This window comes from Tachysurus fulvidraco, chromosome 1 (genome assembly GCF_022655615.1).
Source record: "Tachysurus fulvidraco isolate hzauxx_2018 chromosome 1, HZAU_PFXX_2.0, whole genome shotgun sequence".
In the NCBI taxonomy this organism is placed as follows: Eukaryota; Metazoa; Chordata; class Actinopteri; order Siluriformes; family Bagridae; genus Tachysurus; species Tachysurus fulvidraco.
In genome coordinates this window covers 24,566,802-24,585,238 of record NC_062518.1, presented here as the reverse complement: position 1 = coordinate 24,585,238, position 18,437 = coordinate 24,566,802, and the positions used below count along the sequence as shown (strand labels likewise).

Genomic DNA, 18,437 nt, shown 5'->3' with positions numbered 1-18,437 from the left:
AAACCCAAAAGAAATGTACAAGCAATAATATTCACACTGATCTATAATTCAATCACCATTTCTACAATCACCATTTTGAGCCCTTTCCAGTAATACAGATACACATTTAATTATTTTTTTTAGGGTATCAACTGGCACATGTGGAAAGGCCATGAGTTCTCCATCCCATTTGTGGAGATGAAAATGAGACCCTATAATTACCGCATCAGTGGCAAGAGAAGGAGGTCCACTACACATTAATCAGCTGTTTTATCCCCATCTTACTAGCTGTTCCTATTTTTACATAAAAGGAAAAGTAAGGTTGCGTCATTTTTTTATCTCTTTTGAGGAATTGCATTTAAATGATACGTTTTTTGGATTGTTCCCTTCTGTGTAAAACCTGTGATCCCTGAAGGTGTAAGAAAAACTTCTAGGTACAGTATGATACAGTGTGATTTACCACAAGCGCTTTGAGGAAAAGACGAAAATAAAAACAACAAACATGACAGTGTTACTTTAGAGAAAAAAAAGTTCGAAAAAGAATCACTACAAAAAATAAGAGACTTATATTTTTATAACTAAAAACAGCTGTAAAATATGACTGAATGGTTTACATGCAGGATTTTGAGACTGTTTTGTTTTTGATCTGAAATTGGTTTTGATTAGACTCTTTTATTTATTTTTGCTAGTTGACATATACATGTGGTAACTACACAGTCCCCAAAATTACATTCAGAGGTGATCTAGATTATATGGGCTGCCTCGGGGCTGTCTGGATATTTATAGATGCTAACTACATATGCTTAAAAAAATGGATAACTGGATAAAAAAAAGAACTATACAGTGAGTTTAAAAACATCTTTTTAAAAAGTGTATTATTTATTCTTTTATTTCTGCTTTAGCCTGGTCATGGTCACAGTATATCAGGAGCTTATGAAAGGAATACTGGGTCACAAAATGGGGAAGTGGCAGCTCAGTGGTTAAAGCTTGGGTTACTGATCAGATGGTTTAGGGTTCAAGGTCTAGAGCTGCTACTGTTGGGCCCTTGAGTGAGGCTCTTATCCCTATCTGTTCCATGGGGCCGCATCATGGCAAACTCTGATGCCAAAATTTACTCTACTGTAATTTTACTTCTTTCCAAACATTCACAATGTAGGCAATCCACCAGCTGTTCTTTTTTTGTTTTGTTTTGTTTTGTTTTGTGTATTTCGATGTCAGTCAGAAACAGACAAGAGGAATACAGTGACAGAAACAATCTGCATCCATTCTCTATATAAACCCTTATAAGAAACAACAAACCGCTTCAAGGATAATTTAAAGAGTTGCCAGTGTTCTAGCTGACAGGGTCAAGAGTCAAACATAACTGGTATTACATTTTGAATGTAATTTGGATGATGTAATTGGGATGATGATATTTCTAAAAATGCTTTGTTTTTAAATAATAATGACAGTGATGAGAGTCTATTTGAGAGTCTGTTGTCAATTCTAGAAGCTGTGAATTCATAGCACTCATATTTTTGATTGTTCTTGTTCTCATTACCATCAATATCAGATTCAAACCACAGAAACAGTCAAACACCTGCGTAGATTTGGACATGTCACACTCCCTATCATAGAAGAGCTGAGTAGATTAGACCATGTTGTGTGAATTAAAAAAAATAAAAATTAGATAAATCACTAAAAAAGAGAGAATCGAGAAAAAAAGTAAAAGTGAAAGAATGTTATTTTCATTGATTATTTGATTGTATAGGAAATATTTGAAGACATTTGTAAATCAACACTATAATTAATTTGTATTCATTCAATTTGTATATTTTTACTCTTTTGACTCTTTGCCCTGTTACTGATTGAATCATTAGACTGGAACATTCCGTTTCATTTCAAGTGAAAAATAATCACGTTTCAAAGCCCTTCGATTCTTGCACTGATGGTATTTTTGAAAACCAAAGATTTATAGAATATATAGTGAATTTCAAAATAATTCAGCTTACATCTTGATAGTTTTTGATACAGAAATGCCATCATTGCAGCTTATAAAGCATCCCAGACAATACCAGATTATTGCAGCAAAATCAAACCTCTTTTTATAAATCCATCCTTAAACTTAATGATATGTGCACTATTTCTCATGTTCATGTAAGTTAATGATGTTTTTAATGTAGTCTATTCAGTTTTGCTGCAGAATTAGTTTCAGTGTAACGTTATAAATCTTTCAGAATAACAATCCACACAAATGTAAAATCTACTACTAAATCAACATTTTTGCTACCTCTTTTAGTTTTATTGTGTTTTCAGTGAATGGTATTGAATTCATTTTGTAGTGAGTACATTTATCTAACTACATGATTAAAATTTGAAAGAAATTAAAATGAAAAAATATTTGACAGAGAAAACAGACTTGGAGGTGGAGATGGGGAAGTGGGTCAAAGGTCATAAATACAATACAAGTTAAACTAACTAGACAGATTGTAGATTTTTTTTTCTGGGTAGAGTTACAAGAAAAAAATATTGTACTAGTAACTGCAATTTCAGTTTAACTGAAAATGAATGTCTTTTACCGTGATATTTAATCATTATTTACATTTACATTATTTGGCAGACGGCCTTATCCAGAGTGACATACAAAAATGAAGTCTCCATCATTGGACACATTAACTCTGGTTCACTAGGTTACATATTTAAGATACCATGAGTCTAAAACACTGTTCAAAGATTGTTTTTTTTAATTATTATTTATATATATATACATACATACAACAAACAGGAGAAAAAAGCCCCAGATATGTCACAGTAGCACTAAGTAAAATATTAGAACTGTTATCCTCTATGGTATGCTCAAATTGCACTTTGTCTGAGATTACAAAAATCTTTCTATTCCTAAAAAAGTATTAATGACACTGAATTCAGCATCCTGTTGAGGAAGAGTATTAAAAGATTATTTTGCAGCTACTGTATGAGCATGGCTCTGCTAGTAATCCCAGCATACTGGGATTTTCTGCCACAATCCTGTGAGACCTCCAAAATCTATTGAAATCTGACATGCTTAGAGAGTACATAAAAGTAAGGAAAAGACATAACATGGCATAAAGGTAATTAGAGCAAATGTATGCAAATTCAAATAGTTTTCAGCAAGTATATGACAGATATCCAGTTTTTACACTAGACTTCAGGCTGTTAGAGGTGAAATAGGAACTCGAGAATCTTGCACTGTTGTTGTTGGGGTTTTTTTCAGATGTCTACCCTAAATTGTGTGTTGTCAGATTGAGGGTTTTTTTTGTTTGTTTGTTTTTTAGAGTGATGGGGTATATAAAAATTCCATCAAAGCTGTTATTTTTGGGTCCTTTGTGGCATTTTGAAATGTTAGCACCACTGTGGCATGCAGGCAGATGAGTAAAGCCAGAGAATGAGTGTGATATTGTGGAAAACTTTTCTAGGCTACACATATGATGTGACATTCGCAAAGTGATGACGTTGCTTTTAGTACTGAGAAAGAAATAAAGGGAAAATGACACTAGTTCTAAAGTGAAAACCACCTGTGTAATACTCCTCTAATTTGCAGATCCACAGGTAAATACCTGAAAACATTTCATGTGTTAGGCAGTACATAGTTTGGAAAGCATTCTAAAATGTACAATGATGTAGTATGTGTAGCATTTGTAAAGAAAAAAGCACTCGCTTAAACTGAACCAGATGGATTAAATACATCATTAACAGATATGAACAAATCATTGGTTAATCTACTTCTTTCTCTTTCTCGAAGTTAATAATGTGACAAAACACAGCTTGTCACAGACCCATTGCCGTTGTTAATCAAGACTTTTTCCATTAATGCAAAAATTCTTTATTGTAAAAAGTTCACAATATTCTAGTATTGCAGTCACGTATTATTAGGCCTCTCTATTATATATATATTTATTAGGCATTAATTTATAACAAATTATTTATGTACAGACCATTTTACTGAAGCTAATCAAAAGCTGAACATTTCTAACATTTGATTAGTGTTTCATATGTGTAATGTATGCATTTAAAACATGTTTACTACATCAATTAATGGCCACATTCAAAATAGCTAATGATTTGTTCATATTTTATAATGGTGTATTAAGAAAGTAAGTTATTATAATAATTTTCTTTAAGGTTTTTTGTACATTATTATTTGTCCTGTATTGTCCTGTATTTCTGATTCACTTAATTCTCACATTGTTGCTATCTTTGTTTAATGAAAGAAATATTTTTTTTAGACCCATAAGCTCAAGCTTCATCTTGTAGTATGTACCTTATTTGTAGAAGGAATTCTCATTTTAACACAGGCTCCATATTACTGTAACATTTGTAGATTTGTGTCTTCTTATCCATAAAATTTGACTATCAGTGTTAATATCAGGACAGGACTAATAGCTACCCCATAGATTTGTTCCAGTTTCAAACAGCTTTTATGACTGCTTATTAATTATAAATAATTATTATGCTGTATAATGCAGCAATAAAATGAAAACTTGACAGATTATATACTGATTTCAATTAGTGAGAAGTCCAGGTCTCGTGATTCAGCTCAGCAGCCTCTGTCATATTGACTAGTCACTCTCTAATGAGCCTTTTCTCACTGGCTGCGCTTGAAAGTCTTTGTCTGGGTAACATTGCAGAGTTGTGGCAGCATCTTGCAAAGCAGTCAAAATACATTCGTAGATACCAAAAATAATGTGATCAATGGCACCCTAGAATGGACCAGAGAACAAGATTAAACACAGACTAGTGATTTGAATAAAAAAATAAGTACAGTTACATTTGAAGGTGTTTTTTTATTTCTTGTTAGTTTTGTTGTTGTTTTTTTTACTGGATTAATTAAGAGGAATATACAATTCCTCTTAATTAAAATACTCACAAATTTGTCCATCTTAAGGCTAAGGCTTTTTTAATTTTATTCCATTTCCTTCCATCCATTGACTGGACTTTGTGTATTATAACACAGTGTGACAGTGCTCTTGAAATTTTAAATATATTATTAAATGAATTATACCGTTAATTATTAATACTGTCATTTCTTCATTATGGGCTTCTTTTTGTCATCATGCCTAATGTAGTTTCTGCAGATGTTTTACTAATCTGTGAGACTGTGGAAGAGAGAAGATGAAACAGTAAAGTTTGTGTTCTCTTGCTCTCTGGCTTTTGATGTTTACTGAGAGAATGGATAATGCATGCGCTGAAGATGAACATGATGTGGTAAGAAGATGGAAATGTGGAAATACTGTATATGCCTCTGTAATAGCCTGAACCTTACAGTCGAATATCCTTGGATACTAACGTGACTAATTAAATTAGTTCTAGTTTAACTTTAACGTGCTGTATAATTCCTTTTTAATACGTTTTGTACTTGTTAATAAAACATTATAAATATGAATTTGTTTTTCTGCCTCTTCATGAGTAGAAATAGTATAATTCAATTTGGTTTGTACAGTATAAGATTTTATTGATGGACATTGTCTCAAAGCAGCTTTACAGATTTGTATATGTTAAAGTTTACAATTACATTTATATTTTTACCTAAGGAGCATGGCAAGTGACTACATAAATGGTGTCCTGTCTACAATGTATGTAGTCAGCTGGGGCTATAAATTAATTGCAAGCAATGATAAGCTCAAAATGATGGAGATTTGTGTCATTTGTAATAAACACACCTGTAGTAGAGTAACCGAAAAAAAACATCCTGATACTGTTGTCACAGGAAACCTGATAGTGAGTCATGGTTATAGCTATGCTGAAAAAAAATGTGTTGTTTTCTCTAGACTTGTTTTTCTCATGATCTACACCATGCATTTTGGTCCTCACAGCTAGTGCATTTATGTTGGTGCTATTAGTAAAAATCTGAGCTCCTGGGATTGATCCTGAGCTCAGTAGCTGTCTGTGTTTTGCCTCATTTTCCTTATCAGGATCTATACAGTACAATTATTTACCTATATTTGTTTGTCAGCACTACACAGTTTTCAGATTAGTGTCTGTCACTATGTTGAAGATTCTCTTTTCTATTGCTCAAGAAATAAAAGCCCGCAAAATGATCAAACATGTGGTCTTACTCTGGATTAGACGGAGAACAATGTACAGAACCATAGAATTTTCCATTCAACATAGCTATAAACAAATAGTTATCATTTCTATAAAAACAGATGCTTTAAGGGATGTATATGTCAGACACACCAAAGAAACCAATAAATCATGTGTGTAATGGTTTAGATTTGTGTAAAGCACATTCGTGTATCATTTATTGAAAACATTCCGACTAAAGGATAGTCGGTTTTCCTAGAAGGAAGTTTATCCAGTTTCTCCCCAAGCTCTATTTCTTTTACTACAACTAAAATGCTTGATGTGTGGCTTATTAATAAAAAAAGAAATTATTTGCATCATAAGATGAATACTGTCAAATATAGATACAAATATAGATACAAATTCAAAAATGACTCAAAAAGCTTTAATTCTTTATTCATTTAGGCTATGTGAAAGACAGAGCTATAAGGGCTTAGTAAGTTAGTCCTAGCCACATAAAGTGCATCTGTGCAACCTGGTGCAAACAGTGCAGGACAAGTCAAACAAGACATTGCAGGACAAAAGACAGTGCAAACAAAAAGTACACAAAAGACAATAAAGAGAAACAGTGCTGACCAGTGTAAATAAACGATTAAGGATAATCGTTTGTGAAATAAAAATAAAGCATTCAACGGTTGCTGTATTTTTTATTTTATTTTATTTTTTTATGAGTATGAAACCATACAGGTATCTTATCTCAAATTTAATTTCAGATTCAAGAATAGAAAACTGAATGACAGTAGGAAGAAACCTTCAGAGGAACCAGACCCAAAAGGGAACCCATCCTCTTTTGGGTGACACCAAAAAGGGCAATTATGAGTCAGTACTTTTACAGTTACTTAAATGTTACTTAAAGCTTAAATGTTTTCAATGTTAAAAATATAAAGATCTTTAAACAGCATATGTGTCTGTAAATACTGCATTTGATTATATAAAGGATAAACCTGCATGGAAATATATGCAATTTTTAGGTTGAGAAATGGGTAAAAGTCCAGTGGCCAGTACAGCAGATGCACTTGTTTTAACAACAAACAGGCATCAGAGGTCAGCCAAGGAACACAATAGCAGCTGATACCAGAGAGAACTGTGAAGACAAACCCAAAAACAAAAGTCACTGACCACCAACAAGGGTTGGTATCTCAATCCACCATTCAAAGAAGACTGAAAGAGGATTCTACTGAAGTCTACAGAATCATTCTGCATGGTCATTTACAGAGACATGCATCTGATCTAATTGGTATCAAGACAATGACCCAAAACACACTTTTTAGTTCATCAGGGAAAAGTGAAGGTTTTAGCCAGTCAATTACCAGACCTTAACCCAACTTATCAGCATTTAACCTAATGAAGGGAAGACTGAAGGGTGAAAGCTCTTAAACAGACAACAACTGGCAGCCTGGAAATGCAACACAGAAGAAAAACCCAACAGTTTGTTAATGTCAGCAGGTCATTGGCTTGATATTATATATTGGTACTTATGTAAATTTATTTCAAGACTATCTGTTCCATTACATTTGCTCACCTACTTATTGCCATCAAAGGGCTGGATGTAAATATCAGGAAATTAAAGCTATAGAAGCTATATATGAAAGATCAGATGAAAATGGCCTGATTTGTCCTGCCAGAAAGATCTAGTAATTCATTTGGGATAGTGTTACACTCTGTAACTATGGTGAGCAGAAAAGCATCTTAGCATGCAAAAAACAGCTAACCTTGGGGTGAATGAGCTACAGCAGTAAACAAGTTCCACTCATGTTAACAAAGATCAAGAATCTCAGACTATCATGGGCATAGATTCACACAAATGTCTCAGTTAACGGTAAAAAAAAAAAATCACCTGGTCTTTAATGACTTTTGTAGGTCATTCACCTCAAGGTCTTACTGTATGTGTTGTGCATTCTGAGATGGGTTTTTTCTGCTAAGCATGGTGTAATTTTTTTTTTTAGTTACTGTAGTCTTCCTGCCAGTTCAGACCAGTCTGACCCCCTTCATCCCCATTCATTAACAAGGTAATTCAGTCTTTTGCTTTGTAAACCTTCCAGAATGTGGTATGTGAAAATGGCAGGAGTTCAGTTTTAATACAGACCAGCAGACCAGCACATCTGACAACAAAATATATGCCAAGGTTACAGAGATCAGACTTTTTTCTCATTCTGATGTTTGATGTAAAAAATGAACTGAAACCATGTATCTACAGGATGTTTTGCATTTTGCTGCTGCCACATTATCTGGTAACTGAGCATAAGTAAGTGTAGATGTAGCTGTAGATAGAATATTGTTTTCAGAATAAGCCTAATTAATAATGTCATAATGTTTAATGTTTCTTTCTCATGTTGTCTTGTGTTATTTCTTGACACTGCCATCCCTGTCTTGTTCCTTACATTAAATCTGTATTTGAATTTCCGTAAAGCTGCATAGTGACATGGTGCATTGTTAAAGGTTTGATATAAGTAATATTGAAATGAATTAAACTGAAGTTTAATTCATTTCAATATTACTTATATCAAACCTTTAACAATGCAATATTATAATTAATTTAGAACTTTTTAAACTTTAATTCATTTCAATATTGTTTATATTAAACTTTGAATGTCAAATACATATTTAACTTTACCTGTAAGGGGCAAGACAGGAAAGAAAATGTCAAGAAATAACTCAATACAACGAAGACCCAAAGAGGAACAAGAATCAAAAGGGAACCCATTCTATTTAGAGTGACATCGGACATGTCTGGGAAACAGACTGCAATTATTAGTCATTTCTTTTCCACTACTGTATACTATCTGGTCAGGCCATACTACATGTTTTAAAAGGATCATCTGTACGAGTATCAAGTGATAGCAAGTGACTATATATATATAGAGAGAAAATATTAGGTATCCTCTTTTCCTCTAGTCTTTAATGTGATGTACAGAATACAAGTAGGACCCATGCATGTCATCTCCTGTTTACCAAAACATTCTCTGCCTATCAAACCTCCAAATCTGTGCCTTTACCAAAGAAAATGTTTATACTGTGTGTGAAGTTAATAACATTGCACATTGGATAATAACATTACATTACAATGGGACCTGGGATATATTAGACAGAAAATAAACAGTTAGTTCTCAAAGTTTATATGTTGGATGCAAAAAAATTGTATTGACTGCATCAAAGCATTGTGTCTTTTCAAATTATTGCACTCATATGGGCTCAAATGAGTCACATTATGTTAACTGGAAGCCTATCAAAAGAAGAGTTTAAGATTGCAGTAAATGGCCTATGATACCATTTAATCTTGCCCTTATTTGTTAGTGTGATATCAGTCTCCTTTGTCTCCTTATTCTTGCATAGGCCAAGATATATTGGACATGTTTGTACAGCATACCCCACAGATGCTCAATCAGCTTGCAATCTGAGGAATTTTAAGGCCAAGTCAACACCTTGAAAACGTTCACGTCACGTTCTGGAATGCTCTGTGTTTACACAGCCCCATATGCAGCAATCTGTAGTGCACTGTGTGATTTCTGACACCAAAATGAACTGTTGCCAATTTTACTACATTGTTGGAAATTTTAGTTCTTTAGTAATCTCATTTTGTCTTACAATATTTACTGTTCTCTAATTCTGATCACAGTGTTTTGAGCAAAATAAAGAATTTTGTTCAAGTACCTTTGTTATTTTGTAAACATACTAGTTTAAACCACAGCTAATATTCCTTCAAATTTTGAGATAGGAAAATGTTATTGATCCCACAGTGGGGAAATTCACTTATCACAGCAGCTCACAGACAGATAAAGTGCAGGTATTAAAGACTTAATATAGGGGGAAAAAACAATATTAAAAATAATAATGAAATTATATAAAACTATATAATATTGCACAATAACATCATTGTAATCACTGTAACACAGTGTTATAAAGTCTGACAGCCACTGGTATGAATGACCTGCAGTAGCACTACTTCCCACACTAAGGGTATAGCTGTCTGCTGCTGAAAGAGCTTTACAGGTCTCCACAGTCCCATACAGGGATGTAAAGTGGTATATGGTGTAAGTGGGTATTTATAAGCAGTGGCAGAGCATGCCAACCCTTATGAAATATCTTTGAATATGTAATTACAGTGGAGGGTAATTACTAATTATTACGGAATCACAGGATAAGATTAGATTTGTAAGAGGAACTGCTAACTTACCTCACACACTTAAGGAAGGAAATGATAAGCAGAAATAATATAAATAATTTGTTTCACACCAATGGAGGCACGGTGGCTTAGTGTTTAGCACCTTCGCCTCACACCTCCAGAGTTGGGGGTTTGATTCCTGCCTCCGCCTTGTGTGTGGGGAGTTTGCATGTTCTCCCGTGCCTCAGGGGTTTCCTCTGGGTACTCCGGTTTCCTCCCCCGGTCCAAAGACATGCATGGTAGGTTGATTGGCATCTCTGGAAAATTGTCTGTAGTGTGTGTGTGAGTGAATGAGAGTGAGTGTGTGTGCCCTGTGATGGGTTGGCACTCCGTCCAGGGTGTATCCTGCCTTGATGCCCAATGACGCCTGAGATAGGCACAGGCTCCCCGTGACCCGAGAAGTTCGGATAAGCGGTAGAAAATGAATGAATGAATGTTTCACACCAACACAGCAGCTGTATGTATGTATGTATGTATGTGTGTGTGTGTGTGTGTGTGTGTGTGTGTGCGTGTGTGTATGTATGTACGTACGTACGTACGTACGTACGTAAATATACAGTAATTCTCCTGAATGTATTCAATAGAAATAATCATTTCATCTTTTAAAGGAATTACGTTTTTAGAAAAGTAAGCAAGTAAATTTATAAATGTAATACATATTATATTCTAGTCTCAGAGAGCAAGAAAATAATATAATCATCATGGAGCTGACTGTGCCATGGGAGGACCGCTTGGGAGAAGCCCACGAAAGAAAGATGACCAAATATGAACATCTGGTCACAGACTGCCGAGCACAGGGCTAGAAGGCGAGATGCATGCCTATCGAGTTTGGCTGCAGAGGATTTGTGGGGCGCTCCCTCCACAAAGCCTTTACTGTGCTGGGCATTGCAGGAACAACAAGGAGCACGGCCATCAAGAACATCACCGAAGAAGCCGAGAAAGCCTTGAGATGGCTCTGGATCCATAGAGGAGCACCATGGGGGCAAGCATGCGCTGCCTGAACACAAGTCGCGGTCTGATCAGCCGTGGCTGGGTCGTCGGGGCGAGGGTGTCTGATGTTGAAAGACCCGAAACACACGATTACCTCAGGTTACATTACTGATTATGTGTTCAGGTGCATCTGAAGATGTGTTTCAAGAAAAAAATATAATATAATATAAAAAATATACAATAATTTGGACAGTTTTCAGATTTGGCAAATTAAGATTTGAAAGGTAAGCAGACCAAACATCTACCTGCTACACTTAGTGCTCATTTTAAGTTCATTCAGATATGTAGCTATAGCAGTCACTCCATGAGAAGTTCTTCTCTGTTTACAAATATTTATGGTTTCTTAATATTTTATTGTCAAAATAAGAAAGAAAAACAAAAAAGTGAATAGTTTGTATTTAAATATTGCATTCTGTATAGTCTTATAATAATTCTTTTGATGAATCTTTGTGTGCTTCTTGAATGCAGTTTGTAGAACACAAGGCAACATAGAAGAAAAATGGCCTTGAGAAAGAGGGCACTCTGTACAAATGAGGCTTTCTGAGCTGCCCAGCCATGTTGAAACTGATGCTTCTAGGCAGCATTTGTGTTTGAACCATCTTGCATTGAACAGGTTTTGAGCCTTTTGTCCAAGAGATAACAAAGCATATGGTGCAAGCACAGTGTAGCTCCTTCAGGCTAAGTACACCATAATATGTTTTGAATCTGAATGTCTTTCAGCCATTTATGGGGTCTTGAAATACACTTCCACTCTCATTGTCATTCTCCTTCTCTCCCACTCTCCCACTCTCTCTCTCTCTATCTATCTATCTATCTATCTATCTATCTATCTATCTATCTATCTATCTATCTATCTAACTTGTTCATCTTTGAAGAAAGACTTTGCATCTTCTGTTGAAACAGAACCTATGCATTTCACATTGTCTCAAATCAGCTTTACAAAAGTATAGAAACAGAAAAAACTAACTGATTAAAAATTAAGTTCCTAAATATCTCTAACATCTATCCTAATGAGCAAGCCGGCGACAACAGTGGCAAGAAAAACAGTGAGAGGAACCAGAAGTGAACCTCATCCTCATCTGGGTGACACTGGACTGGAAATAGTGTATATCTCACGCTTGTATGTGTATGAAGTGTATGCTCACACTTGGCAGAGAGAGAGAGAGAGAGAGAGAGAGAGAGAGAGAGAGAGAGAGAGAGAGAGAGAGAGAGAGAGAGAGAATGAGAGAGACAGAGAATGAGAGAGAGAGAAACAGTGAGCGAGAGAGAGAATGAGAGAGAGAGAGAATGAGAGAGAGAGAGAGCGAGCGAGAGAGAGAGAATGAGAGAGAGAGAGAATGAGAGAGAGAGAATGAGAATATCTAGCACGGGTCTAGCAAACTTGGCAGCCATGTGAAATGTGTTATGCACATAAACATGTTCTGGCATTAGTAATACTCGATTGTATCAGTCCAGGAAGTACTTTTGATAAGAGCCCAAAATAAAATTTTCTAAAGGCTTTGTACCAAAAGTAAATTGATGTGGGAAAAACTTAAAGTTGGTATGTATTAAAATATTCTCCAAAGATTTACTCATAATGTACAATGTTCAAATTCAGGTAACAGAAACAGTAAATGATCAAAATTGGAATATTCTTAAGGCTTTGTACCAAAAGTAAAAGTGACATCACAGAGTAGTTGAGTGTATAACTTACCCACAAGAATGCAAGAGTGGAGCTTGTAAGACACAGGAGTTTTCCTTCCACTCTAGGCCTTTTCTTAGCAAAAGGAAGGCAGAGGAGGGAACTTCCACAGTAGTCAGGTGAACATGTGGATGAAGGATAACCTTTCATGGTGTCAGCATTAACAGGATCTGAGGAGGGTTGTATTAGATGTAAAGAAGAAATGCTCACACTTGGAACTCAGAACACTGGGAGCACCAGAGTGGCATGTATACAGAAATAATAAATAATCAAAATTAAGTCAGAGTGCAAGTTGTGCTTCTCTTCTTTGTCTTTCACAATAAACTGAATTTCTATTCATTTTGTTGATAACCCATTGGCCCTGTGGCATTCGGATAGTTACAACTAATATAAAGCCCAAATAAGAAACAGAGGACTAACTAACTACAAACTGTTATAGAAAGGACATTGTTTACATTGACATTATTTCCAGTGTCACCCAAATGAGCATTATGTTCATTTATGAGCCTGGTTCCTCTCAAGGTTTCTTCATTAGGGATAGATGTTAAGGATATATGTTAGAAATAAATAGTAATTTAATTTAAATCTTAACATTTTTTTATTCTGTTTCTATGCTTTTATAAAGCTGTTTTGAGACATTGTGAATTGTTAACGGTGCTATACAAATAAGCTGAACTGGAACTGAACTGAACTGAATTGAACTGAAAACTGTTGTTACTCTATATGAGGTGAAGCAAGGACATGACATTGTAATGTATGTTTTCACAATTCCATGAGAAAACCTGCTACATAAAAGCACCATTCTACATAATTACACATTATAAAATATTTAATTAATTAATTAATTAATTAAGAAAGAGAGAAAGAAAGAAAGAAAGAAAGAAAGAAAGAAAGAAAGAAATTTATTCATGGCAAGTATGATGTTTTCTCAAGTTCCACCCTCTTTCACAGTACTAAGCTGGTACATTTCATTTGCCTGACTCACACGTGTTTGCTGCTGGTTAGCAACAACTCATGCTATATTTGGCTTCTCCAAACAGTGTGCCTGTGTGATTTATTTTCCACTAAAAGGGCAGCTAATATCCTGAGCTCCAAAATGTTCTTTTATTGAGTTATTCAGTGGGGCTTTTAATGCCCTTCAGGATGTAATCAGGCTGGAGAACAGCTCAGAGAATAGTTCCTGGAGGGCTGCTTGCTTCATTTTGTTGTAACAATGTGGTCCTTTGTATATACCACATGGCTTTGTAAAATCTAACATAGGCTTGGTCTTAGAGGGCTTGGGGAAATATTAGTGCAGTTCATACTCATACATGTCTAACATCCTCTAGCATTAACAGAATTGCAGTGGTTGTAAATTTAGTTCATCATAATATCTAAAACATAGGCTGTAAAGTCAAGGAATCCTGTACTGACCTTCTAACCTCTTTATAATACATTTCTGGCTTTATCACAAAGAGTTTGCTGAGCAGAATTTTCAGAAATAAATTAGATTTTTATCTCCTAAAGTATAATGTGACCTTTAATGTGAACGGCTGTGATAGCTTATTTTTATCATAATGAAGGTTGACTAAAACAGAAACTGGCATGAATTTATTTGTGCTTACTAAAGTCAAAAGTCATACTGTTTCCAGATAAATCAATTTATGCCACCTTTGCAAATTGTCTAGAAGAAAAGTTTTTTTTGTCATTGTTTACACATTGCATTGTGTCTAAAGAGGGTAGGAGTTATTTAACCATCAAAAATGTTTATGTTTAGTAGTTTATGGCTAGTGTCTAGTTATATGAGCTGGAATTTAAGAGCCTTTCAGTTTCAGTTTATTTTTATTGCCTCTATTGTGCAAACATGTATGTTGGCTATTGTACTTTCCCTATGAGTGTGTTCATGTTCATGAGCATATACTGTATTGTGACAGTTTTACTTCCAGCCCTCCCACTCTGCTACAGTGACATCACAGAGTAGTTGAGTAGTTGAACCTACCCACAAGAATGCAAGAGTGTGAGGCAAAGGAGCATGTAAGACACAGGAGTTTTCCTTCCACTCTAGGCCTTTTCTTAGCAAAAGGAAGGCAGAGGAGGTAACTTGCGCAGTTGTCAGGTGAACATGTGGATAAAGGATAACCTTTCATGGTGTCGGCATTAACAGGATCTGAGGAGGGTCGTATAACGAGAAGGAAAACATCTGGACCTTGTGTGTACAAAGACGGTAAGGGTTAAGCTTTGATGGTGTTTGTGGCTTCCTAAGAAATAAATTGTTGCAATTGTGGTGTTTAGCATTTAGCAAGATGCAAACACTTTGAGAGTAGCTCTCTCAGCATATGCTGCTTCCGTTCAACTTTCTGTAATACTGCACTTGTGTGACAGATATAGTGTTACCACATTCATAAAGTCACATATGTGAATGTGGTGAGAAACTTTTTAACTTTAAGTTTTTAACTCATGTAGCAAATAATAGATAAAGGTAGATAAAAAAATATGTAATTGAATGAGGTGACTAGGATAAAGCTAAATATTTACATAAATATTAATTCTTTCTATTATATTTCTTTCTATTATATTTAAATATTTTTCTTTCTTTCTGTTATTTGCCAACATAGAATTTAGAATAAGAAAACAGAAATTATTTGAATAATTTATATAAGATTACATACCAAATAAGGAGATTATGAATAGTAAAATATCAGAAATGCAAACTGGCAACTTATAAATTGACTCACTGTAACTCAGTAAATCAAAAGCCTTTTCTCTTTGTGTAAACATTGCCTTAATTGGTTTAAGAGCAGCAAATGATGTAATTCTTTCAGAATAACGCTAGCCATTTATGAACATAGCTCCAAACAGCTGTGAGCAGATGGGTTTGAATCTAAGTGGTGGCAAGAATTTTCTTCATCGATGTTTGGTCTTCCCCACACAGAGAGCGGCCTTAAGGAAACAATACCATTTCTACTACATTACGATGATCACCCTTTATAAAAAATTACGTTTATAGGTAATTTCTAATTCTGTCAAAACAGAGATATAATACAATTATTTTCATCTCTAGAAAACTGACATTAATTGAACACATTACATAAAGACTGATACAGTTACCCAACCTGGCTTTAGGTGTGGTTTCCTGTTTACTATTCTGAAAAACCTTGAACTATTGAGGTGTGAAATAGAACATTTATAAAAGCACAGTTTTTTTTGGCATTCTAATGCACTTATACTTATTATTATTGTTTTAAGATGTTTTTGTCTTACTCTTTGGTTGTCATAGGAAAATAGGGTAGGGTGTATGATGTAACCTATGACACAAATTGGGCGGCCAGGCAAATTATTAATTTGTAAATAGGATGTAAACAATGATCCCTGACCTAGAAATTACAATTTAGATTGGGAAAAAAATCAATTGCATATTTTAAAACATTAGATGCATACATTTGATGACACAAACTGGTCTTATGAAAGAAAAGAATAACAATCCATCATGACCTTCTATCCCTTTAAGGGAATAAACTAGATCAGGACTTGCCCTTATTAATATTCATGGATCCTTTTTAATTTATTTCAGAGGTGTCCAGAGTGGTTTGCTCCTTGAATAGAGCTTTCAAACCCATTCCTGTAAGTGTAAACTAAATGTAAGAGTTGACAGTTATCAACATCATGAAGACAAGAGGAAGTGTGATTTACTGGATGTACTGCTAACTGTTTGTGCGACATACTGTAAATATCTGTGATTTCCCAAGAGGATTGTACTTTTTTAAAGTGATTTTGTTTAACCTGAATTTACTTTCTTACACTATTAGAAGCTTGGCTTGAATTATTTAATAGACATTAATAACTATCTGTGTACAGGATATATGTATTGCGAGGATTTTATGATGTTGCATATGTATTACCATACTGTAAATGTGTATTGTTATTATAGTTATTTAAATCACTTATGCCCTACTCAAAAAGAAGTGTTTATACAATACACAAATACATACACTAAGACGTTCTAGATTTAGCCTGCTTAGTGTGAATATTAATTTGTTTACATCATTTCCTTTTTGCAAACCACTATTGCAAAAGTTAGATATTAAACCACCCCCCCCGTTTCTCATTGCAGAAAGGTCTGCGTTCTCTCACGTCCACTTCATGGAAAGTCAAAGCAGAAGGGACTAATCTGCAGGTGGAAGTTTGATTCTGCATGTTTCTGAGCTGGACACAACGCATCCACTGTTTCTACTGTCCTTCCCATCAGAACTTCTGTGATTTCAAAGACAAACTTCACATAAAAATGTTCTGGCATTCATAACAGCCAGAGATGAATATGCATTTGGTTGACTGCTGGCCATCTCTCATTCATTAATGCTAAAAGGAACATACATGAAAGGAATAAGTTTGCAGTGCTAAACAAAGCTGAGATCTTACGGAAATTCAGAGAAGTGGTATAACCTTCTGGCCATTTACTAGAAATTGTATTTATGGTTAGGATGTATCTACATAGGATGTCCTGAGAGACAAGGATCTTGTCGAACCAAGATGGAGACGATTACTAAATTCTTCAATGATTTGGGGACACTTTTGCTCACCAAACACAACGAGGGCATTTACAACACAGTGTGTGTTATTGTGCTCCTTATGCTGCCTCTGCTTGTTTTCGTTACCTCCCTTGTTGTTTGCTGTCACTGCTGCTCGTCCCATTGCAGTGTGTGCCACTGTTGCTGTTGTAGAGATTCTAACACACTGACACAGGGTGATAAGAAAAAGAAAAAAAAGAAGAAAGGTGACCAGAATGAGGAGGACTTGTGGATTTCAGTCAAAACGGATGCCATGACTACTGATAGACTGGTCCTTACCATTGTGTAGTCTGGAAATGATCTGTTTCAAAGTCTTGATATTTATATATGCCTAGCTCAAATATATATCACTCACTAGTAAGTCAAGCCAACTGTATGTATTATAATAATGAAGATGTAAGTTATTTACTCATTTAAAAGATGTGAATGGTGAAAAACATACTTTCCCAAGCCCTAAACTTTGACTCAAATTAAATCGTTTGTGCAATAGATGTAGACTTCCCTTTCCTATATCTAAATACAACACTGCTGACAGAACAAAAGAAAAAAAGAGCTTCCTGAACATTCAAGTTAGGCAATTGTGTTAAGCAAGAAATAAATGCCCTGTGAAAATGATATATTAAATATATTTTGCTCAATTCATTTTCACTGTTCAAAAAAAGAAAGGTGTTGAGATTTGTAAGATTATGAATGTTTTTTTTTTTGCTTGTTTGTTTGTTTTTTTCTTCTATATTATTGATAAATGCAAATAAATGTGTCTGTGTCTTGTGTGTAACCAAATTAAAATAAAGGTACTGTATTTTTTCATTTTCTATTATGTATAAAAGACTTTCCTTGCTATCATAACGATTCCACTTTAATGTGTTCCTGTAAGATGTGTACAGGATATTCTCATATAACTCCTCAGAGTTAAGCACATCAATTTTTGCAAATGAATCCTATTGGCCTAATAACCATAAGTGCACTTATTTTATTCACTGCCTTTTCATCTGAACAATAG

At 34.8% G+C, this 18,437-nt stretch overlaps 2 protein-coding genes across 5 annotated transcripts in view; both read left to right on the top strand.

Annotated features, from left to right (window-relative positions):
* Positions 1 to 5,340, top strand: part of tnr (tenascin R (restrictin, janusin)) — a 111,047-nt gene extending 105,707 nt beyond the window's left edge. For all 3 annotated transcript variants that reach the window (XM_027133138.2, XM_047821670.1, XM_027133118.2), the window contains exon 22: positions 124 to 5,340. In XM_027133138.2, the coding sequence (XP_026988939.1) occupies positions 124 to 240 (117 nt within the window). In that variant the 3' untranslated portion in view covers positions 241 to 5,340. The remainder of the gene's footprint in view (positions 1 to 123) is intronic.
* Positions 5,341 to 14,851: 9,511 nt separating this feature from the next.
* LOC113634463 (uncharacterized protein KIAA0040) lies at positions 14,852 to 18,189 on the top strand. Of its 2 annotated transcripts, XM_027133444.2 has the most exons (3): positions 14,853 to 15,096; positions 16,444 to 16,493; positions 16,984 to 18,189. In XM_027133444.2, the coding sequence occupies exon 3, from the start codon at positions 17,400 to 17,402 to the stop codon at positions 17,724 to 17,726; it is 327 nt and encodes a 108-aa protein (XP_026989245.1). In that variant the 5' UTR covers positions 14,853 to 15,096; positions 16,444 to 16,493; positions 16,984 to 17,399; the 3' UTR covers positions 17,727 to 18,189. The 2 variants fall into 2 exon arrangements, with proteins under 2 accessions (XP_026989238.1, XP_026989245.1); XM_027133437.2 differs by lacking the exon at positions 16,444 to 16,493 and having other exon boundaries at positions 14,852 to 15,096.
* Positions 18,190 to 18,437: the final 248 nt, after the last annotated feature.

Excerpts from the sequence above, each read along its gene's own strand:
- LOC113634463 (XM_027133437.2), top strand. The coding sequence starts at position 17,400 with ATGGAGACGATTACTAAATTCTTCAATGATTTGGGGACACTTTTGCTC.